At 43.3% G+C, this 24,254-nt stretch overlaps 1 protein-coding gene across 3 annotated transcripts in view; it reads right to left on the bottom strand.

Moving 5' to 3' along the window:
* adgrl1a (adhesion G protein-coupled receptor L1a) overlaps window positions 1-24,254 on the bottom strand; it is a 151,986-nt gene that overhangs the window by 18,673 nt on the left and 109,059 nt on the right. For 2 of the 3 annotated variants that reach the window (XM_026164639.1, XM_026164638.1), the window contains exons 4-11: window positions 23,928-24,037; window positions 17,508-17,522; window positions 9,279-9,486; window positions 8,809-9,073; window positions 5,995-6,322; window positions 3,147-3,440; window positions 1,165-1,268; window positions 31-216 (exon numbers count right to left, since the gene is read on the bottom strand). In XM_026164639.1, the coding sequence (XP_026020424.1) occupies window positions 31-216; window positions 1,165-1,268; window positions 3,147-3,440; window positions 5,995-6,322; window positions 8,809-9,073; window positions 9,279-9,486; window positions 17,508-17,522; window positions 23,928-24,037 (1,510 nt within the window). The remainder of the gene's footprint in view (window positions 1-30; window positions 217-1,164; window positions 1,269-3,146; window positions 3,441-5,994; window positions 6,323-8,808; window positions 9,074-9,278; window positions 9,487-17,507; window positions 17,523-23,927; window positions 24,038-24,254) is intronic. The other variant, XM_026164640.1, reaches the window with a different exon arrangement.

The following is a 24,254-nucleotide window of genomic DNA, read 5'->3' as shown; positions in this document are numbered from 1 at the left end:
CACGCACATACTGTTGACACTCTCTTCTACCTTGTTGTAGTTTCTTCCAGCTGGTTCCTTGTTTCCAGGCCTCAGGGTCTGAAGCTGGGCATCCAGTATATCCAGCAGCTGCTCAATCAGTCGGACAGAAGAGCTAACATCTCCAGCCTGGATCCGACCCCGAGTGTGGTTCACCAGCTCGCTAGCTATGTTGGCAGCATTTTCCCCACTCTTTATCTGCACATTAACACACAAACCCCAAACTGTTCAAATGTTCTCACGCGTACCACAACCACAACAATACACATGCTCTGTACACAAAACCCTCAGCTTGATGTTTTTTCAGTAATCAGATTTCCGTCTTCATTACCAGCTCTTCCTGCATCATTGTAAACAAAGATGGACCTTGTACAACACATCATGAAGTTTTTATTCTCCCTAACCCTGTTTCACTTGCAAATTACACCCTTAGCAACCGCCTTGCAATTGCGATTGATTTTCGCCAAAAGGAGAAGGTATAATGGATTCTTCAATGATGTTACTTTTCAGAGCGCTGCTACTTACCCTTCCAGGCACATGCACACACTTAAAAAACCTTTAGGAAAGCTGCTCAGCGGCATGCATGGCTAAACAATCAAGAATTTCTCCAGCAGAAATGTAGCTGTGTTAACGAGAGTACTCCGAATTCCACTTTGAATAGACTGTGAAATCTGATTACTGTCAAAATTGGGGAATGATCAGATTTCCGCAAAGTATTTAGTAACACAGTTTGGAAATTTAAATAGCAGTCAGCTAAGTTAATCACTGGGCATCATCTAGAGACCATGACGTTTAGCTACTGCACAGGTATAATGGATTATATGAGACTACGATCGAAGCAAGACAAAATGAAATTGAATTGGCTGACTTCTATGCAAGCTGTGAGACGCTACGGCTGATTTTTTTTTAAATAAGTTACCCTAGCTGTAATTAAGGTATGTTACCTAAAAAAAAAAGGGAGTTAATTAAGTATTAAGAGCAGATGCCTTGTAATAAAGAGCCACTTGAAATGAGTCTGTATTTTAATCAGGACAGCCCTAGAGATATGTTAATGTGTGTGTGGAGGTGGACAGGGAAGATAGTCGGGGCAGTGGGGCACAGGAAAGGGACAGACCCATGGCCAGGGAGTTTGACTCCAGGTCTCACCTTCTGGGCTACCTGGTTGACCCAGGGGGAGGTGCAGTTACTAAGGTCAGGACCCCGTGGGTTCCACATGACCTGATCCGCCAAGCACTGGAATGAAGCAATGCCTAGAGAAAAGCAGAAGAATGGGAGGGGGGGGGGGGGGGCAAATATATTAAGCATTAGGCGTCTCAAAAGTGGGAGATTTTTTTTTCTTTAAACAAGAAAAATGGAAGGAAATGAATTTTAAAATTACTCAAAGTGTTTGAAGATGAGAGAGAATCAGGAAGGAGGAGGTAGAGCAGAATTTCAGAGAAAATGGGTCAAAAGTGAAAAAGGTTAAATAATGAAGTACAGGTAATGAGAAAGTGAGGGAGAAAATGACTGGGTAAGAAAAGGTTTCGATGATGTAAAAAGAATGACTTTAAAGGAATACATCCTCACGTAGCACATAATGCTTACTCCGTTCACACAGTCGTACAGCAAAGACATCAGGTAAGATCTCTCACTGTCAAACACCTGAAGGAAAGCACCTTCCACCAAACCTCATTTCCAGCTAAGTTTTTCTGTTCAGTTACGGGGGTTCAGAGAAAGGACAGCATGGGGGGATTAAACCAGAGGAGGGTCTGTCTGCTGCTAACACAAATAACCAACGTTAAGTTGCGAAGAGAAGGCAGAGAGGGGAAGAGAGACGAGGGACAGGGGACAATGCAGCAAATAGGGCTGTTCCATATAACGATATATATCGGATGATGATATAAAAACATCTATCGTTTCATTTTACGCTATCGTTTGTTTCGTGGTGTCGCAAAATAAACTGTTTACGGCAATATTTTTTCATCGTTTTGATGGTCACTGTAGTGGCTCTACTAATTTCTTAAAGTTCTCTCTTTCTCTTACATTTAATATATAAGCGTTTGTTTTTATGCGTTGTCGTTAGGAACAACGACGGTAAAACCACCGCGTGTCCGCTTGTTCCACATAAACCTTTCACAATAAAGCTCAAGATCCTGTTGAGACTTATCAAAATAAACTGAATCACGTGAAAGAGCAGATTATTTATGGATGAGAAGCAAAAAAGAGCCGTCAGGTGCTAAAAAATAAACCTTAGACTCAAACGTTAGAACAAGCTTTTCCCCGTAGCACACTGTGTAATAAATACTCCCAAAGAAAACTTATGTATAAAATTGGAAACACTTCACGCAAGTCGAGCTGCCCGAGATTCACAGAATTTACAGAAAATGTTACATTTTTGTGATTTATATCGTTATCGAACGATAGATGTCTTAATATCGGGATATGAGCTTTTGGTCATATCGCACAGCCCTAGCAGCAAACGTTTCATAGTTGTCGAAAGGATCAGAGCAGATGTGGCATTGCATTTCATATTCCCTTCTTCCTCTCTCTCCCACTGATTTTTCTCTCCTCGCTGTTACTGTTCTCTATACTCTCCTCCATCGACCACAGGTTAGGTTTGAGAGCGCTGCCAAGACGAGGCAATTAAGCCTGCTGCTGATTTAACGCAGAGAGAACATAAAGAAACAGCAAAAGACACTGGAAGAAAGATGGAGGAAATTTCTTTTTTTCTGCAACTACAGAGTTTTTTGTTTTGTTTTAGGTTTTTTGACGGCTGGATGTTTAAGAGTAAAGTAGCAAGCATGAAGGGAGGTGAAGCCTGTGTTGCCTTGTCTTTCATTTTATTATTCGCCACTTTCAATCAGCTCTGTTTCTCTGGGAGATGAGCCTTTCATTTGTGGAGGACGAGCTTTCATCTGCAAGTCCTCGGGGACCGTGCCTACTGGTGGGACCAACGCAAGGATGGAAGACAACAACAGCGGAAAAAAACAAGTGTGAGTGCCCAAACGTGCTTATCACTTGGGCACATGCGCTGATATATATGGCAAACACCCACATGGTACTTTATGTACGAGTATGCTTGAAGCTCATATGATGAGTAAAAAAAAAGAACAAATGTTTGAAAATAAATGCACGCGGGTTTTTCTCACCTAAAGATCCTTTAGGACATGGACGGTCCACTGTTTCTCCTCGCTGTGTTGTTGGCCACTGGACACCGCGGACGAGCTTCGTCTCGCAAAATTGTGGCTCTGAGCCTTGAGGAGGGTGAGGTGGCCGGCGGGTGACAGGCACAGTAGCAGTGATTGGTCGAAGATCGGGATTCTTGTTGATGGAACCGATTGGGCGCGAGGTGGGGGCCAGCGGGCGGGCAGTAGAGGGGCTCGCACTGGAGGTGAACGGCCTTGCTGGAAGAGTGGTGGTCACTTGAGTGGTGGTCAGAGGGCCTGAGGTAACCCAAGAGTAAATCACAGAGAGACATGGAAAAAGAGAGAGACTTAAAAGGGCTTGTAAGGGAATTATTAGAGAACAGCAAAACCTGACAGCAAAAGCCAAAAGCTAAGATCAAGATAATGAAGGACACTTGCATCTGAATGTAAGATGTCTCTCAGAAGCTGAGTTCAAAAGTTAGTCTGACAATAATTGGGGTGACAAATACTTTTTTGAGTCTCTCAAAGCCAGTTCTCCGCAGAGAGGAGGAGAAGCAGAGGGAGGAGATGGCGAGAAAGCAGCATCACAAGTCAGGGAGAAGTAAATAATTTATCAAATGTATCAGAGAAGTCACCATCACTAACAACCAAACCTAATGCGAAGATAAAAGCAAGCCATCACAACTACAAAATCCTAACTGATCAAACGCAGAGTCAGCACGCAACTCAGACTGCTGCCGCCCGTCTGTCTCTGCCTCATCTCTCTCTGGGCCTAATCCGAGCTTCATACAGGCCTTTATGCAGCTCAGATGTACAGTACATCCAAACCGCCTTCTCATACTGATGGACTGCCAAAATGCAGTGTGGCGTTCCCATTTCATCCTCTGCCTTATTTCTGAATGGCTTTTTCATTACCCATGACACAGTGATGCTTACATGAAGCGCTACAGAAGTCATACCTGAGCAGCTCTTCTTTACTTTAACTATAGCTGGGGAGAGAACTATAATCGTTTGATTCCAGTTTTTGGAATTTGTACTTTAAATGCTTTTCTTCATCTTCCTGCTTTTTCTGGAAGAAAAATGTTTTCTGTTGAAAACATTCATAGTAGTGTTTGTGTCAAGAGCATATGGGTTTATTTGGAGTGACAAGCATAAATACTCAACGTGTCCAACTTAGTCACATGTTTAACATCTTGCCCAACATAATTACCAAATGAATGTTAACTGTCATGCAAGTTTTAGGGGGAAAGAAAAAACCTTATCATCAGCTTGTCGGTAGAAAACATGTATGTCAGTATGCACAGATTATGCACAATTGTTGTGACTTTGCATCTTTACATCACCAAAGTGGAAGTTAAACAAAAGATAAAATCAAGATGTAGTTTTCGTTTTATAGTAGTGGAGTTTTATAAAAGTACTGCAATAACTGCCCAGGAATTATAGCCATTTTCACACCTTTACTGGAGCTGCTTGTTTGTGAGTCTTTCTGCATTTGGTTTTGTATTTAATAACTGAAAAGCATGCTCTGTTGTGTAGAAATCATGTGACTTGGTAATTCAAGAACATCCTATTTTTTTGCCTTGAAAACATCTTTGTCTGCTTTCGCTGCGTACTTTGGGTCATTATCCATTTGCGCTGCACTGTGCCATGTACATCCTGCATCCTCCTAATTCTACCAACAGTCACATCACCAATAAACACTAGTGATCCAGTTCCACAGGCAGCCATACATGCCCACGCTATAACAATGCGTCCACCATATTTGAACGATAACGTGATATGCTTCAGATTATGAGCCGTTTCTCTCTTTCTCCATACTTTTCTCTTAGAACCATTATGGAACCATTATGCTTCAAAGTAATCTTGGTTTCATCTGTCCAAAGAATTATTTTCCATAACTGTTCAGCCTCTCTGGCAAAGTCTAATCTGGCCTTCTTTTTCTCGAGTGTAATCAGTGTTTTGCACCTAGTTGTAAGCCCTCTGTATTTCCATTCGATTGTATTTCCATTCATGAAGGCGTCGTTGATTGCAGGCTGTGATAATGATGCACCTACTTCCCTGAGAGTGTTCTTGACTTGGTTAGATGTTGTGGAGCTGTTTTTCTTAACCATGGACATAATTCTATTATCATCGACTTTAGCTGTCTTCTGCGGTCTTTCATGCCTTTTGGTGTTGCTGAGCTGGCCAGTACATTCATTGTTTTTTTAAGAACTGTTTTCTTAAAAAGATGTTTTGAAGATTGTTGATTTAGCCCCTCTCAAAGTGCTGTCTCTGATAGGTTTATTTTGTTTTTTCAGTCTACTGATGGCCTCCTTCACTTGCATCGACAAATGAAGGAGGCCATTCACTGGAACTGTCAATATAATTGACCATTACATTGAGAGCTCCAGTGAAAAGCTAACAAATGTAACTTAAACATTTGGAAACAACTCCAGATCTTTTATCTCTTTAACTTGTCATGGAATAACAAGGGGGTTAGGTGTCATCTGGTCACAGAACTGCTTGTTAGTCAAGTGTCTAATTACATTTGAGCCTCTAAAAACAAAAAAATGTCCGCAATAATTAATCTAATACCTTAGCTGAAACCTTTGAATTAAAGCTAATAGTCTTGACTGTTTGATTTAAAGTCCACTGTGGTAGTGTACAGAGGCAAATTTACAACTTATGGACCTCGCTGTATACTTGTTGTTGCAATCTCATATTTTACCACTCATGACTCAAAATATCTCATAATCAAAAAGCTAAACATCTATAGGAAAAAAATGCGCATACCACACACCAGTATTTGCAACTGTACTGTACACATGATTCGTCTGTGTAAGCTATGGGATGGGGTGAGATCTCTTCTTACCAGTGGTAGGATCTGGTGGTCCAAACTCGAGCGGGTAGCGCAGCACATTATAGTTGTTCCAGACATAAAGCTGGTTGTCTCGAGGATTATAGTCCACAGAGGAAATATACTGATAAGGATTGGGAAAAGCAATGGTGACACGTTCTTCTCGAGCATGATTGGTATTATAGGCAAACGCCACCAGGTCACCCGTTGCTTCACTGTCATCGTCCTGGTAGACTGATCGCACTGCATAAAGCACTCCGCAAGCCATGAAGGCGTTGGACGCCAACCTCTTGTCAAAGCTGGTCTCCCAGGTGCCTTCAAAGCGCAACGTGTAAGGGTTCACCTGTGGGCAAAGAGGAAGTATTCAAATGGCTAGTTTTAGCAGGCTTGAATCAGCAACGTTTTAGAGGGATTTTTACTTTTTATGGTTGTTAAAAAGGTTCAGGAAATTGCGCCATTTAAGATTAGTTCAATGGTTCGTTTTAAATATCTTAACATCACTCAGTTAGTGGAAGTTTTAAGATCAAGACAGAAAGATAGATGTTGGAAACACAGTCTATATAAAAGATGGATGTAGCCTCTGGGTCTGAGGAGTCAGTATTCAAGTACCTTAATCCTACATTCCTTCTAATGCCAGCAGGGGGTGACTCATCTTGTTGCAAAATAAAGACTAATTGCATTGAGGTTTATGAGAAAATTACCCCGCTTCTTACTTGATGTAACCTAAATGTAAATACCTGCCTAATGACTTTGTGATCCCCTTCTTTATTTTCAGGTCTGATTTAACACAGCATAATGTTTATTTTGTTGTTATTAAAGTTGAATAGACAGTCTTGGATAAAGCAAGTTAGGCTTGAGGGCTTGGACTGAAAATTCACTACTGAATTAGGCATGCAGCTAGGTGTGTTTCTCAGTGGATCTGCCGAAAGCCAAAACACAGAACTTGAGATTGAAAACAAGTGAAGAAACCGACGTGTAACATCACAGTAATGATGACGTCATCGTCAATCTCCGACAGCTTGGCAATGACAGAAAAATCTGAAGCCTGTCCATCACCAGTCACTTAATTTTGACACATCAGATGACTGATGGTGAATCTGAAGACTAAGCCTGTGATAGCCTTAATTAAGGATGCGCCAGTCTGCTATTTAGATCGACTATCAGTCTGATACTGATCCCAGAAGCTGGTTCGGATATTGGTGACAATGAGCTGATCCAGTGACATACCTAAGATAGAGCAAAAGAAGCTTTTAATAAAGGGTCAGCAGCTTGGAAGTTTTTATTAATAATTTCTATTTGTATGTTTGGAAAAGTCTTCACTTAACTGCCAACTATGGTCAAATTGAGTTCACATGACTGAAAAGATCTGCTTGCTCATTCACCTTCACTCTCACTATGTCTGCTCAGAGGCATTATACAAACTAGAAGGACATTGGCTCATTGTAACACTCACAGGAAGCTTTTATTATGCTTACACTAACATTACACCTGTCATCAACTCAATTTATATTATTTCACTTCAGCTGGATCTTTTCAGCTCTAGTGTGTGAGGAGGAAAACGCAGAAAGGAGCTCAGCTGTGAATGACAGCAATACGTAGTAGCTTAATTACTCTTATGTTCAAATAAAAGGAAATTTATTGTGGGGTTTTTTTTTGGCATTTCTGATTTCACTAATAAATACAAACAATTCAGTAAATCAGTTAGATTTTATTATTTTAGGCAAGCTGTTTTAAGTTGACCTTGATGTTTCCGTACACATATAAGAATAATTCCCAGTCTCTTCCTTATAGTGAGGAATACAGATTACTAATATAGCACTGGGATTAGCTTGGTACAAGGCATCAGATTAGAAATGGAAGAAGTTGGATCAGTGCATCCAAAGCCCAGCTTGATTTTGAAAAAAAGCTCCCCATGCCCTCTTAAACTAATATTTTTTTCCCCTTGTATTAGGTACTGTGTTTGAGTTGTTTTTTTTAAAAAACCCTCTTAAATACGACTCAGTACTCAAAATAACAGGTAAAATTATATATATACTCCTCGTCTGGCTTTTTTTTTTCAAAACGTTGTAATAAATAGCAAAACTCCCCACAAAATAAAGCATTTATTTCTGTTGAAAGTTATCGCTTTCTTGTTTGCTACTTTGTCACTCCATTACTCTGCACTGTAATAGCTCATGCAGGGTTTGATATTTCAGATTGATAGTTTAACATATACGCTTTGAAAAACAATTTCCTGGTAAGGTCAAAGATAGTGATAATAAATGAGACACGACTATCTGAGCTACACATTAATTTTATACCCTGTTTATATAGGAACTTTCTGCCTGATTGCGGTTTTGTTGGCTGAGAAACAAAGAAGCAACTGGCATTAAAATACGAATGCTTCACGTTTACGGTCACATTTTGAGGCTGCAGAGTGAGCAGGGCAAAGTAATGTGACTTTGTATTACAGAGGATGAAGAGTATTATATGTTTAAAGTGCAGAAAACAATTCTAAATCATTCCCACAGTTTTTTGATTGTAAGTTATTAAATCCAACACTGCGGGGCAACTACAAAATAAATGAAATATTTACCATGCTGGAGGGGATTATTCTTTCTCACAATTGGATTTGAAATTCAGCCTAACCTTTTGCAGATGATGTTTTTGTGATTCATTTTTGGGGGCCAACAACATCTCTTTAATCTTATTTGTCAGTGCACTTGTGTAATCTCAATTCAAGTGTGACATATGACCTTTTGCCTGACTAGTCAGATGAGATTTTAACATAATCCACTCCCGCATTTATAATCCACACCTCATCCCCTTCTGTGCAAACTGCTCTCCCACCTGGCTGACCACCAGTCGTCCGTTGTTCGATTCAGTGGCGTAAATAACCCACAGGCCATTCTCATCCACAGCCAGGTCAATGTCTGACTTCCCTCCCCAGCGGTAAGGTGAAGTGTCATGATAGTTGGCGTTTGTGACAATCGCCTCTCCACTCTTGATGCGCGTACGTAGGTCATACTTGACTATGTTTCGTGTGCGTTCTTTGTTGTAAAACACCGCCCCATCGTACACAACAAACCCCGTGCCGTCAACTCTGTTGGGTAACCTGTTGAGACAGAATCCAGATGAAGAAATCACTTCTCCAATTCTCCATTCTGCATGGCGATGCCCCCAAGATGGCTAATGGCAGGCACACAGACACCACAATAAGAGCATTCTGCTATCGCCATCCATATCCACATCAAAAGCCAATAAATCGATACCGCAGCAGATGCCATTTGATCATCCAAGACAGTGGGAGGCGCACTCACTTGTAGGTGGTGGTGGCTCGGCTCTGTTTGAAGTCTTCCCAGGAGGCATACTCATACAGCATGTCGGTGCGATAGGGGGTCCAGGGCATGACGTACAGACGGTCCCCTGACTGTAGCGGGTCCTTACACCATGCCCCCGCCTGATGCTCTGCCTCCTGCTGAGAGCTGGGCACCTGCACCCGCAGCAGTGTCCCCGGACACACAAATACTGGAGCAGTAGAGAAGCATTGGTGCAGAGAGGAGGAGAAGAGGGAATAAAAGGAAGAGACAGAAAATGAAAACAGAGCATTGAAAGAAATAAAAGATATCAAGGCAGTGGGAGGGGTGGGAGAGAGGAAATGGGAAAAGGCCAAAGACCATTGAAAATAGAACAGGAGAAAAAGACATGGAGGGGTCGAGAGAAAGATATGAGGAGATAAAAATAAGTTGAGAATTAAAAAGGAGACAAAGAGTAGGGGGAGAATGGAGAGATGGGAAAAGGGGAGTAAGGTGAGGTACATTATCAGATTTAAAATGAAGGAAAACATAAAAGCTCGTTTGTAGAACTTCAGCATTGTGGTTGGAAACCATTTGGATATGATAAATGGGAGATTTCTGGCTGCCGCCGCAGTTTAAATGTAGTCTCTAATCTAATTTATCTTGGCCTACTTTTTATTTGATTGTGCATTTTCTATTCCAAAGGCCTCTGTTTCTTTGCTCTGCCACTGGGTGGTAAAACAGTAATTGTGGAGTTTGTTTTCTTAGGACTCAAATTTGGCTCTCAGTCAAGAGTAATACCTCAAAGAACAAAAAAAGTATCCTGGGGTAAAGATGTGAGGTTGGCTAGGCCTCCCCTTCCTCTGCAACTGCAACTCAACATCACCCACTCACAAATATTCCACACAAACAAATACATACACAAAGTCTATTCCACACGGGCAAGTACACGCAAACAAAAACAAGTGGAACCCCTGCACACCATCCATACACAAACAAGTGCACACAAACACACACACACTGAGGAAGTCTACTTCAGGCAGGTGGAGGTCACCCACAGGGGACTGCTATAAATTAGCTGGTTGATGCTGTGTTATCCTGCTGGATGGCGAGAGCACCCTGGGACCAATGGGAGTGTCTGGTTATCTATGAGGAAAGCTGCTGGCATCCTCGGCACAGTGACATCACAGCAATAGAAAACAAAAAAGCATGAGGGCAAGAGAGTGAGAATGTTGGTGGAACTACAGAATAAAACATCTGACGAGCCTGCCACATTTCCCCACTGGTTTATTTATGAAGTCTCTTTGGCTTGGGGTTACAACAGAACCGGACACTGGTTGGTCACCTAAAGACTTAACACATCTTAGGCCTAACTGGACTCGGAACAGATGACATAAAGAGCCCATGGATACCAGACAGACACTGGAATTCACACAAGGATGGTGCACAACATGCACGCACACACCCACAAGCCATACAGGCACTGTCACACAGTGACTGTTAGAGTGATGGATCAGACGAGGCTCAAACTGTCTTGAATATTGCATGGAGTCTGGTGCAGGAGGGGAATCACAACAGTAAGATGGAGGAGTTACTTCAGGCTTCTGGAAATCCAGCCGTCTCTTTCTGCTTTCTGTCATACTGCTGTTGATAGTGGATGGTGCTCTGTGGTGCTGGACCACTTAGGAATTAGCCTGTTCTGTCTGAGAGGTCCAACAGGGATTGAGACTGGCAGCCAAACACGAATCTAATCAAACTCAGGCATAAACAAACACTGAATACAGACTCTTCACAAGAGGGAAGCTTGTCATGCTCCACTGTCAAACCAAAATGTTTGCTAGAAAGTACTGATGCCTGAGGTGTTTGCTTTGCAAATATGAATGTGGGTGACTGAAATATGCAAAATATTTTTGAGAGCAATGGTTAATCTGGCACTGTGCTCCAAAATATTTTCAAACAAAGGCTGCGAAGGGTAAAATATCATCGGAGTAGATAAAAATGAGTGTGGAGGGAAAAACAGCTATGCACAAGTAGGACATCCCCTTAAAAGTGCAATGGTACTGTAAATAGAGAAATAAACTCTATTAAGGAAGGCTCTGCATGTAGGTGACCCATAAACAAAGCCAGGAACAACTCTGCCTCAAGGTAAAATAAAGGACAAAGAAAAACAAACATGTAAGCCTAGTCTCTGTTACAGAAAGGATGACCTAATAGAGAAGTAAGTATTAAAAGACATGCAAGCATCCATCCCTGTTGCCATATTACAGTGAAATTGAAGGCGCAGTCGAGCAGAGGACAATGTAAATGTGTAATGACTCATAGTCCCTTATCCAATAAATATATTGGAGATATATATATATGTTGTAAACCTGCTCAACATTTGGCAATAAACCCCTTTCTGATATATATATATGTATATATGTATATATATATATATATATATTCTGCATATATATATATATATATATATATATATATATATATATATATATATATATATATATATATATATATATATATATATATATATATATATGACAGAATGAGGCCAAATTATAATTTTTGGATTCCACAGGGTAACAGCTTTATAGTCACACAGAAGCAGCACATGTGTTGGGCTGTCACTTGACTGAGTGACACAAGTTAATGGGGGTGGATGGAATTTAAATAACGTCACAAGATAACACTGATTCTGGGTGGATGGGTGGGTGGATGGATGGATGGATGGACAGAGCAAGAGCTAAGACTAAATATATCTTAGTTACTGGATTTATGCTGTTGAGTCAGTGTATATTGGTACACAAACCACCTTTGCTGCTATCATCAAATTGCGCTGGCTTTAACAGCGAATTAACATCATAAATGTTAAATGTCAACCAACTGTTTTCTGTTGCACATTACATATTAGCATTTTTGGTATACAACCTGTGAATACCAGCTTTGACCTCTCTTGTATTTGAATTTAATCCGTTGTTATACAAGCATTCATATTAAAATCCCAGATAGACAGTAATGAAAGGTTTGAGATTGGAGCTTTGGTTGAAGATGACTTATGTGGAGATGAGTCACGGCTGGCTTTATTACTTGCAGGTAACAGACAGAGAAGAACAAGAATCATTTATGTCTCCAATATAGCTACTGTCTGCAATACAATTTACTCTCAATAAATTGTGCCCACCAAAGTGTTCTCCCAAAAATACTATGTGATTCTGCTCATTATTGCACCTAACCTTCCAGCCATGGGGTAAATTGGCAGTAGTCTATTTTCTTTTGGACTCATCACCCCAATAACACTGCAGCTCAGCAGAGAGTGTCTCTCTCTGACTGTCATTCTTTGCTTTCCTCCTCCACGTTCCACTCTTTTGCTGCTTTGTTGTACAATCAGTGTGCGTCAGTTTATTCTAATGAACTGACTGTTGGGTGGGCTCAGTGTCAAAGGGGCTCTTCAAGGGCCTTTAGGCTGTATACACAGGCCATGAGGTACACATATACACGCACCCATTCACACACTCACAGGGCAAACAAAAACAGTGGCCACGCTTCACACCCTGCAAACCCTGCCTAGGGGGCTTCATTAACTCTGGCCTGCGCTTCTCAGCCTTTCCGACTGCTCTCCTGTTTACCAGCTTTTTCTGCCTCTTTTGCTCTGCCTCCCTTTCTCTCGCTCCTTTTAACTGTGAAGGGGAATTGTAGCAGCTGGGAGCCAGAGCAGCAAAAATCTAGCTGTAGAGTATAGTACAATAGGCTATTATGTCCACAGTTTGAATGAGGTATTAGGCATTAGGCAATAAGCATTAGGCATAAGTCTTGAGATTAGGTATTATCCTAGTCTGGCTAGATCAGGTTAGCTGTAGTAGAGCCATCTGGGATTATGTGAGATAAATAGATTAATTCTTGTTTGGGTGAGGATGGAAATCTTGGAGTCATGATTATCCCAATGAAGTCACTAGGCAGCGAAGACAAAACCACTTCTTTACCCTATAAACTAGCCAGATGGCTAATGAAACTTACCTTATCAGGATTAAAACCCAGGCTGTAGCTATCATACTCTAGCGTGCCAATTACCACCGCACATACTAGGAAATGCTGCTGTAATAACTGACTATTTATCTCCATAATCCCTTTCCCGTGGAGGCACAGGTCAGCTGTTACATGTCAATATGAGGCTAGAGTGTAAAGTGATGAAAGCTCCGCAACTTTCCTGAAAATGACAGTGAATTTCTCCCATTAGTGTCTCTCACCCATTTGTGATCGACTGTTAACACAATTAAAAGTGAACGCTGACAGCTTTAGGCTAAATTTAGACTTTTCATTTTCGTTGTCTTAAGCATGCTGTTTCAACGCTCGATGTGACAGCGTCATGGTGATGGTTAATGTCTGACTTTGATGATCTAAACACCCCCTGCCAATAGTTGGCAGCTGTTTCTTAAGTGGTGTCCTTGTGGGTGCTTTTATTCCCACTATATATATCTATATTTATTTTACCTAGAGGGATCTGAGGGCTGTGCTGGCTCTGCTAGCCCAAGCCTTTGCCCAGTCCAGTCCACAGTCATGGCGTGCTCACAGGACTGACTGCTGAGAGCGTGCTGCTCTAATTGAATCCCCCACCTGTTACTGGCAGGTGCAGTAAATAGGCAGCAGGGGGCAGGATGGAGCATGGCATGGTAACCCGCATCCATGCTGGACAAGTTAATGGGCTTTAAGAGTTAGTGTGTGCGCATGAGTGTGCAGTGCAGTGAGTCTCCTGATGGTATGTTGGTGCATTCATTAGCCCATAAGTGTTTGTAGATGTGTCTCAGTGTGTATGTGGATGTCCGTGTGCTTGTGTGGGTGGGCATGCATGTTGAGAGAGAAAGAAAGAAGCACAAAGAGAGAAGAAGTGTGAAGAAGGATGCGAGCGTGTTCTGTGTGTGCAAACAAGAAGAGAGTGGAGTAAGAGAGAGTAAATAGGTTATTTCCTGTGAAATGAGAATTAGGAGTGAGTTAATTTGCTGAGGAGTGACAAATAGTGACAGAGAGAAGAGAAAAATAAGGAAAGAGAAGGGAGGGGCTCGCCTTGTGTTTCCGCTTCCTTTTAGACTATAAGGGGCGTAAGGTTTTGGGAGTAAAAACACAGTACAGCAACAACAAGCATACACAGACATGAAGCTTGAGGACACACACGCTCTCAGAAAAATGCATGCAGGTACACACTATCCAGACAGTTGAAGAGGCAGGTATCAAACTGAACCTTTATCAACCCAAACATTCACCCCAGAGAATACCCTTCACTGAGACCAAAAGAGGGCTACAGCAAGAGATAGCACCCACTGAAAGCAAAGTCTTTTCTATGGCGTGAAGCTGACACTGAGTGACAGGAAAGTTGATCAGGACGAGGTTGCAAAGGATACAGACAGCAGATACTGTAGAAAACAGAGGGGCATACCCAGAACAAGCTGACTGAGGCTTGAGAGGTAAGGAAACAACAAGCCTGCACAGCTGAAACATTAACCGAGCCTGCTACCTACCCTCACCCTCCCTCTGCTCTGAATCAGGTCTCCTAGACACACTGTCTCTCCCTAACAGCCCTGAAACCAGCCGCTGTGTTTTGTATTCATGACCAGCTGCTTCACTCACTCACGTCTCTGTTCTTTGGCTCTAACAATGCAATGGCTTCTACATGTACAGTCAATCCTCGCAATCTTCTCCCTGTGCCACTGAAAAGAGTGTCTGCGCTGCCACGGTCACATGACCGTGCTTGTGTGTGGTGGGTCATTCCTAATGAGGGGATGCTGCCTGACTCATCGTCTCTATAGCAACCACTTTTCCTCCCTTTTGCCATTCACAGCCATTCTTTGTATTTTTCCTGTCACACAATGCAGTGGTTTCTCACTCATTCCCTCTCACTTCTCTAAGTCACATGTAGGGTTGTTTGTGTAAGTAATGGTTCTGTCCTCAGATGGTCTCCAACTCCACCCTCCACGGTGATACTGGGATACTGCTCAGCAGTCTAACACTGCTTCCTTTAACTGCTTCTTTTCCTTTATCAGCAAACAAACTGGGGGTAAGAAAAGACAGTAGTTTGGTCCTGTCATAAAGGAAATACTACAATGACGTGGGTTGTTGGGCTGCTCGACTGTCAGCAAAAAGGATGAGAAAAGAGACAGAGGGAATGATAGGAGGGGAGAGGCGGCTAATGCCGACACAGTCATAAAATTGCCTCATAATAGGTAGGTTGACAGTGTGGTGGACATTCATTGAACAGTGGCATCAACACCAAGAGATACAAGTCATCAACCCAAGAACCCAATCTGTCAATCAGCGGATGAATCAGTAAAGATTATTTGTGACAGACATGGGCAAAACACAACTTTGGAATATTACTTCAGCCACGCACAGAGAAAGGAAGAGATGGATAAAGTGGACATGGGTAGGAGGGCAGACAGGGGAAAGGGTTATATATTTAAGTGTTAGTGGGAAGGAGAGCAGTAAATAAATAGAACCAGTTGGTTGAGGTGGAAGCAGGAGGAGGGGGGTTTTGATGCTTTCTATTCCACTGCAAGCAGCAGACTGAGCTAAAATGGCTGCTTGCGGTGAGAGAAAAATGTGACAATGATCTATGCTAATGAAAACCACAGACACAACAGACAAAGGAGTCCATAAACCAGGTAATGGTAACCTCTAAAGGAGTTAATTCCTCCAACATATGGATCCAGATACGGTGCCAGGCAGGGAAACGGCTGAGACAGATGTAAGTAGGGTTTCAGAGAGTGCTGAGAAGGGTGGGGACCTGAGAGCGGGGGGAGGGTACAGCCTCATGGAAACTGCTCTCTACCTGATGTGTGCCCTGCCAGGTCTATCTTTGCTTTTTAGTAGCTTCTGATTGTGGCTCCTGGCCATGCTGATTGGGGCTTTTTAAGAGAGCTTGCGGCAAGGCCCGGCTGCATCAGAGAAGCCATTACGAGAAGCCGAAGCCCTCCCTACGGGGGATACACCTCCCTCCACCATCTCCTCCCCTCTCCTTGAACACATAAGGAAGTGGATGGAAGGGATGGACTGATGTGGACATGTACTGGTGGAGGAGGGGAGGAGGGGAGGGCAAGACAAGTTTATTGTGCATGTGCAATAAAGAAAACAGAGAGGTGGCAGGGATAAAGTCTGCAAAGAGGTAGAGAGGGCAGAGAGAAGAGGAGGAAGAGCAGTGTAAGACAAGATAAAAGAGCCTGCAGCTGCCTGTGATGGTCAGATGTGATCTGAGAGATAAACCAAGCAGTGGGAAGAGAACAAGAGAAAGGAAGGGTGAGAAACACAATGGAGAAAATGTGTTATAAGTAAGGGGTAGTGAGAGAAGAGGAGTTAATGGAAACGTGATTAAATAAAAATGAGCAGAGAAAAATGGGAGAAGGACACTGAAGTACCTGGAAATGGGACACTGAGGCAATGATCTGACAGCAACTTTGCCAAGTTACTTTGTTATCTTAACAGATTTGTTTTGTTTGTTTGTTTGTTTTGCTTTAAGATTTCAACAACAGCAAACTTTGAATCTGTCCTGAGAAACTAAAAAAAAGAAGGCAAGAGATAAAGCATGGGAAAAAAAGAGCAGCTGAATAATGTGAAGAGAAAGAGGAGAACGTGTTTTTTTTCTCTCAGATCTGTAGGGACAGATACACTGAAATATCGAAATGAGTGAACAGCTACTTGCGAAATGCGAATATATGAGATTTGAATAATGAGACAGTTCTATTGTCAGGCGTGTGAGGCAACAGAGTGAATATGAAATATGGTTTCTAAAAAGGATGGGAAAAGAGGAAAATATGCCATCCATGAAATGACACAGATGCATGTTGTCTGTACATTTAGGCTGAGATGTGCTTCTTCATAAAGGAAAGGAATGATGTTAAATTCTCGTTTATCTCTCTTAGATACGGGACTGACCTTCTGTGATGCTTCTTTTCGTTTGTGTGTGTGTGTGTGTTTGTCTGTGCATGTGTTTGTGTGTGCATGAGTGCAGGTCAGGCTGGTGTCATCAGAACCAAGGAGGAAATCTAGAAGGACTTTAGAGTTTTGGTTACAAGTCAAAGAGAGATAGAAAGAGAGGAGCAAAGGAGACGATTAGAGATCGAGAAAGAAAAGGGAGGGATATCAACATCAAACATGACCACTACACAAGGTGCTGGGTTAGGAGGGAATATGGGGGAGGAAGGGAGACAAGGGAGGAGGAGGAGGAGGGAGAAAGGGGCGAGCTGTGGTTGTTATGTTCATTGTGGTCTTTACCTTTTTGATCCACTTCTATTCAAGCATCGGAAAAAAGGAGAAAGAAGGAGACAGAAGGAGATAGAAAGATACAAGAGAAAGACAGTAAGAAGGAGAGAGAGAGAGAGAGAGAGAGGGGGGGAAAGTAAAGGGAATGAAAGAAAAAACAGGTGCAGGAAAAAAGAGAAAATTGAGATTAAATAAAGCGCTGTCCTTTCTCTCTCTCTCTTTTGTTTTTTTTTTGTTTGTTTTTTTTAAAGCAAGTTATCTGTCTGTGTTATGGTTGGCTACTCAGAGAAAGGATGGCTCAAATGGAAAATGAGAAGGGGAAAATGGCCTGACCTGGGTTGAAATCCATTTCCATTTCATTTCAGATTTATCAATAATCCCCCAACAACACAATCCACCCCCAACCACAAACTCTCGACCCCACCTCCACCCATCTTATTGCTACACCGCTCCCTCTCTGCAGCCCTGCTTTCCCTCGTGCCCTCGTGCAGCTTCAGAAACCTGGCGGAGAGAGAAAGTGAGACGGGCGTCTTTGTGCAACAGTCGTCTTCTGCTGTGGAAATAAGCAAGGAGCAGAGAAGGCAGAGAAATAGATAGAGAAATGGGAGATGGTGAGGTGGTGATGAATATGCCTCTATCTGTGACCGGTTATCTTCGGAGAGATCGTTGAATCTCTGTCTCTCTTCCACTCTCTCCAAGCGCAGTTTGTGTTGACATTAGAGCGGTCCCTTGATCTACAGAAAGCGGTGCTTTTGGCTTTGCTCAGTTTACAGAGTCAGGATGCCTGCTATAGAAGCCAGCAAAAACACTCAACCCATCGACCATCTAATCAATGGGGAGCTGCTGGCTTGCCTGGCCGAGACTGGCTCATCAAAGAAAAAAAGAACAAACAACAGGGGAAAGGGAGGGCTTGACAGAGTGTAACGCCTGAGAAACACAGAGAGGAACCGAGAGGCACAGTCGGGGGGGGAGGGGAGGGAAAATAAAAAAGGGCAGACACAAAAGAGAGATGAGAGAAATATCTACAGCGGGCTCATCACACACAAATCAATAGATTGGTGTGTTGAGTCACACTGAGGCCTTAGCTGACACGGGCAGGTAAGGCGTGGTTCCCTCAATATCCATGACGCTGGTAGGAGTCTGCTTGTGTTGGGGTGTTGAGGGAGGTTCACGAGCAGCTGGAGACTATTGGAGAAGCAAGCAAAAATTTCAGCTCCGCCTTTCACATTACAGCACTCAGCTTCTCTCCATGTTTGCTGAGGCACCAGTGCCGTGAGAGTTGTTCTTCTAATGTCTCGAGAAAGACGCGTGTCAAAAGCCACATGGCTGGTGGAGCCCCGCTGTGAGCGTGATTGTCATGTATGTGTCGTGGAAAGTCCCCGGGGAGCGCTGTGAAATTGTCACGACACCTCACCGGGTTGTCCGTAAAGATAGGGGAAAAAAGCGATAGCAAGAGAGAGGGTAAAAGAGAGAGAAAGAGAGTTTTACAAAGACAAACAGAATAGAAAAGAAAAAAGAGTGATAGCAGCGGTTGCCTTAGCTGTGTGGGGGATGCACCTCGGCAGAGGCGGCATCAGCATCAGCAGCCACATGATCATTTATCATCATATGCCAAGATCAAACTGGACAAATAACCTCCACGAAGACCTGGGGAGTGGAAGCCACTTTCAGCCTAGAGGGGTAAACAAGGCAAAGAAACTAGTGCAAGTTTTGTGATGCTGGGGCAGGGACCAAAAAAAAGAAAAAAAAAAGGCACGTTACATGCCTGCCACCAACTGTGAGTGCAATCATTAGCTCCAAGGTTAGGGGAGGCTGACACTGGCCACAGAGCATCCAGAGCTTTCATCCTCTCTGTGAAACCGCTGCAGGGGGTAGATGAGGACACCAGAATTCAAATATACAGAGTTTTTCCACGTTCCAGGTTTCTACTGACTGCAGAAGCTCAGCTCTTCATGCAAGTGTGAGACTGCAGTCCTTAAAAAGTTGTTGTGCTAAACACAATATTATAAATGCACCACTGTGTATGTTTTTCAGAACAGGAGGGAAATGATGCAGTGACATGTAGAGAGAAAACGAGAGAGAGAGTGAGTGAGAGTGAGAGAGGGGAATGAAACTTCTTCAATGCTGCAAAAAAAAAAAAAGACTAAAAACAAAGAAGATGGAAGACTTCTGTTGACACTGTTCTTCCATTCTTGGTTGTCCTGAAAAATAGACACAAAGAAACGACACACACAAGATCTTTACAGATTTCTAAGAACACACACACACACACACACGCACGCGCCTACACACATGCACGCACGCACATAAACACAGAGAAAGGAGAAGGAAACTCATCAAACTGTCCTCACAGTGAGTTGGAGGTTAGTTTAAGGCCACCTTGGTTGTTTGTCTGATTCATTCAACGTTTCTCTTTCAGGGATCTTCTGAGAAATAAGCCACTGTCCTCTCCCCTTAATCACTCCGCTCAGCGCTCTCTACAACCCTATCAATTACTCCCACACTAATGAGTACAGCTAAAACACACGCTCTCAAATACGCACACATATTGCTGAAGCACTGCAGGAACACTTGGCCTCCTTCTAGCGTGTCCTCCTCTGCTTCTTCTTCCTCGGCCCCTTCCTATTGTCTCCTTCTCAAACTTCGCATTTTTCACAGTAAAGAGCCATCTCTTTCCATGGCCCGAGCAAAGCTTCCTGCTTCTCATTCACCAGACATGTATGAGCCACTCATCTAATGGTGTCCCTATACATATTAATAGAATTTCATTTTCAGCTACATCAAAGTGTTTCCCCTCCTCCCCTCAAAACTTGTCATATTACAATGCCATTATTCCTGCGACTGACAAACTCCTTCCGACAAGTCAACTATCATTTCCAGTGGCTTTGTGTCCAAAAAGTGATGTCTTGTAATGAATAGGCAGTGCTGAATACATTTGTGAGGAAGAATCAATTTTATAAAGTGAAACAGCGGCAGAGTACCAAAATATAAATGGAAAAACTGGAGGATATAAAATTAAGCTAAGAAACTCTCGACTGTAAAGCCTGTACAGCCACCTGCACTGTGCATATTAACCAGATATATAAAAGCTGAAGAAACAAAAGAGCCACAGGAGAAGGTCTGCTAGCTCTGGCATGGCTAGCATAGATAATCCCAATAGGGAGCATTAGGAATCAATAATGATGTAGCACAGTGTTCTGAAGAAAGAGCGGGAACAGGTAAGGGCTCCCTCGTGGGATAGATTTATTTTAACTCTGCGTACATCTATGTTAAAACTGCAGTGTAGGGGTTTAACTGCAGTAAACACATCCTGCAGTTGTATCCATGGATCTGTGATGTCTTAATGGGATCTAGCAGGCTACGGCAGGCTGTGCCAGTGTGAAATGAGAGTTCATTTGAGCCATTTTGTCGTCTTGTGTTCCGGATGGCAAAAACAATGCTACGTGGCAACGGCTGGGCGGCCTTGCAGGGCTTTTTGGCTCGATGAGATATGACTTGACTAGTTGGCGGTTTGTTGTATTTTGCCAAGGCAGTCCCACGCACAGCAACACACACACATACTTGTGCAAGACCCTTGTCTGAGCTCTGCCAGCTGAGGTGTGTGCGTATGTCAGCTCAGCACTGGCTGTCACCGTGCCGTTTCAGGTGACTGGAAACACAGCTCTCACACAGAGGACCCTGTCAAAAGCAAACATCGCTCGTAGCCATCAACATGGCTGCACACCATCTCAGCTGCCATGCCACACAGCCCTTACATATCATCTCTCAATTGTTCACCTTTTTGTCAAGACAACCAATGAAAACCATGTGTCAGGTTTGGATGATACCAGAGTGCCCAGCAATCCCAACCAGACATAAATGATGGGGCATTACCAGAGCGATTAGCTGCAGCAAATTCAATTAATCTTGACAAATCTCTGCTGAGGCAGAACTGAAGAGAGCGACGCGCCCCCTCTCCTGGTAATTAAAAGTGGCCGAGTTGAGTGGCGTGTGGTGCGACGGTGACTAGGTTTTGGGATGAACAGTTCCAGCTCTGAGTCTGAATGTGTCAGGTCGTATTTAGTTTGTCAGATGAGCACAAATACATAGAGCAGCCTGCAGAGTTTGAGTAGCGTGCATCGCCTGTGTACGCACGCGTGTTTCTATTTTTGTGAGGGTGCGCAAGTTAAGTGTTTTTGCTTCTCCAGTGGAGGAGAGTGGCAGAGGACAGGGGTAATTGGCTCTTCTTTGTCACCTCAGACAAGCGAGACTTTATATCATAGGAGGATCAGCTTCCAATTTTCTAAGTCGTGCCATACTTCAGGCACAATCAAGAAAGTTTTTTTCCCCCCAAACACAAGGAGGAAAAATGCAAGTCAGCAGCTATTTAATCATCCCTTTGATTGCCTTGCAGTGAGAGAACAAGCTCCCTTGTGCAGTCAGGGGGAAAAAGACAAGGTTAGAATGCATGAGGAGAGGAAAGCAGGCACAACTAAGTAATGCTACCTTGACCCTCTATGGACAATGCAGGAAACCGAGCAACAGCACAGGACTATTAAAGGACTAACAAGCAAAGTCATATCAGTGTGGAGGGAAAAAATATAGCCAACACAAATATCAACTGGAAGAGAGGGAAACCTAATGTAGAGGACACTTGAGAAGAACTCTTATTACCACTAGGAAGGCTATGAATAAAATCCACACCAGAAAATATCACCCAATGTAAGAAACCAACCTTCTCATATATGACTCTAGCCGCAACCTGAGTCAACACAGTCTCTCATAAGCTAAACTAAGTGCACATAGCACTGAGCAGAGGAAGGGTGAGGACTGAAAAGTGGCACCTGGAAAACCCTGGATGCTTTGCATATTTGTACCTGTAAAAATACAAATAAATAAATAACAGGGACAGCAAAAGAAAAATGATAGAGTGGAATGATAAGCTAGTGTGGCAAACTGGTGGTCAGAGAGTAAAAATAAAGGAAGAATAAGCGTAGCAGGACAAAGAATAAAGATTTAAGACCGTGGAGTGAAGATTGAAAGTCAAAGACAGAGAAGAAGGGCTAAAAAAAGAGGTGATGCTGACTGTGAGAAATAATAAAGCGAGTGTGAGTTGGAGTCCTCAGAGAGAAGTGATAAAGAGGAGGGTGAGGAAGAGGAAAAGAAAAGGAAGTTAGCAGCTTGGTGTAGTCTTGATCCTGTGGTTCACTTCAACTGCACCTGAGGAAAAAGTAGAGACAGTTATCCCACACCCTATCATGAGAAATAAATAGCTCCCCCACCCCAGTAATGTCCTCTTGTCCTCCACCCCTCTGACACAACACTCTCATACTTCCCCACCACCCTTTCCTGAACCCCAAATTCTGCGTCTGCCCAGTGGAGGGGAGCGCCACTGCTCCTCCCCTCCAGCCACGTGCACCTGCACAGTGAGGGGATCAATGCTGAGAGTAATAATACATGAGAGGGAGGAGGGGAGACTGAGCGGAGATTTTCACATGAGTGAGGATCAACACATCACCGTATAATCCTTGCTGTGTCTGCTCCTTTGGCGGTGTGAGTGTGCTCTTGTTTGTGTGTACATGCTTGCTCAGAATGGAAGATTCAAGAGAAGAGAGAAAAAAGCAACGGTGCCCCCTCCCCCCCTCCCTTTTTGCAAGTGTAAGGTAGACTTGTGTGTATGTGTGTGTGGGCATGTGTAGAGTCACACCTGCCACATAGTTTTGAGCAAAGCAGTGAGGAAGCCAGCCGTTACCATGGGGACATTAAATTGTGTGGCGCTCCAGGTCATGTTGTCTAAAATAAGCCCTTTGCTGTTTGTGTTAACATTCCTATTGTGAGGTGTGGTATACACACAACACCCCCTGCCTTAAAGTCTCACTGTGCCCAATTTTAATTTTTATTGGAAATCAGAGGGACAGCAAAGGTGTTTGGCACCAGATAAAGGCAGTCGCCTGCCCCTGGGTTAATCAGTGCATGAGTGTGGGGCGGTGTGCGTTACACTGCTGTGATTGCCAATAAGGGCTGACCCCGTGTTTGCTGTGGGTGTGCGTAAAGTGCTTATCGGACCCTGTGTTTGTGGAGCACCTTCCCCCATGTGAAAATCCCTCTCAGCTACTGGTGCGTCAATCTGTCGATGAAGAAAAAAGGTTTAGTGCTCTGTGAGTGTGGGTGTGTATGTGCCTGTGCAGTGTATGAGAAAGAAGAGAGAGACAGAGAGAGCAGGTGAGGATGGCTGTCTGTCTTGTTTTGCTTTGACTGTGTTGAGAAAATCCAGAGAGAGCGAGTGAGCACGAGTGAGTATAAGAATGTCATCTTTTTTTTAGGGTTCGGGGTGGGGGGGTTGAAGAGGACTAGAGAGGCTCAGGTGAGGGTACAGGGAAGGATGGGAGGGGCGGTGAATGGGGTGAGGGAGGGCGGGGAGGTGGAAAGGTGTGACAGGGTCTCAGTACTCACTGTAGGGGACACACTCATACTGGATCTCCAAGTACTTGTAGGTCCCTGGGCAGGGGTCTGGGAACACGTCTGACCCCGCAACCACCACACACTGAGTACGATTATTACACCTGTGAGATGAGACAGCAGGGTAGGAAGCGAGAAAAGAGAGAGAAGGGAGGAAGCAAGTAATAAAAATAATGATGAGTGCCATTGTAAGAAAGACAGGGAGGAGGGGTTGTATTCCAAAAAAAAATAAAAAATATCTTCAGGCTCTGAAAGACAGAGGGAACGGTAGGGATGGGAGTAATTTCACACTAGACTAGATCATGTGACAGCTGCACCCGA

Source organism: Astatotilapia calliptera, chromosome 4 (assembly GCF_900246225.1).
Source record: "Astatotilapia calliptera chromosome 4, fAstCal1.2, whole genome shotgun sequence".
Classification (NCBI taxonomy): domain Eukaryota; kingdom Metazoa; phylum Chordata; class Actinopteri; order Cichliformes; family Cichlidae; genus Astatotilapia; species Astatotilapia calliptera.
The sequence above is the reverse complement of the archived record's forward strand: the minus strand, read 5'-3'. Positions and strand labels throughout refer to the sequence as shown.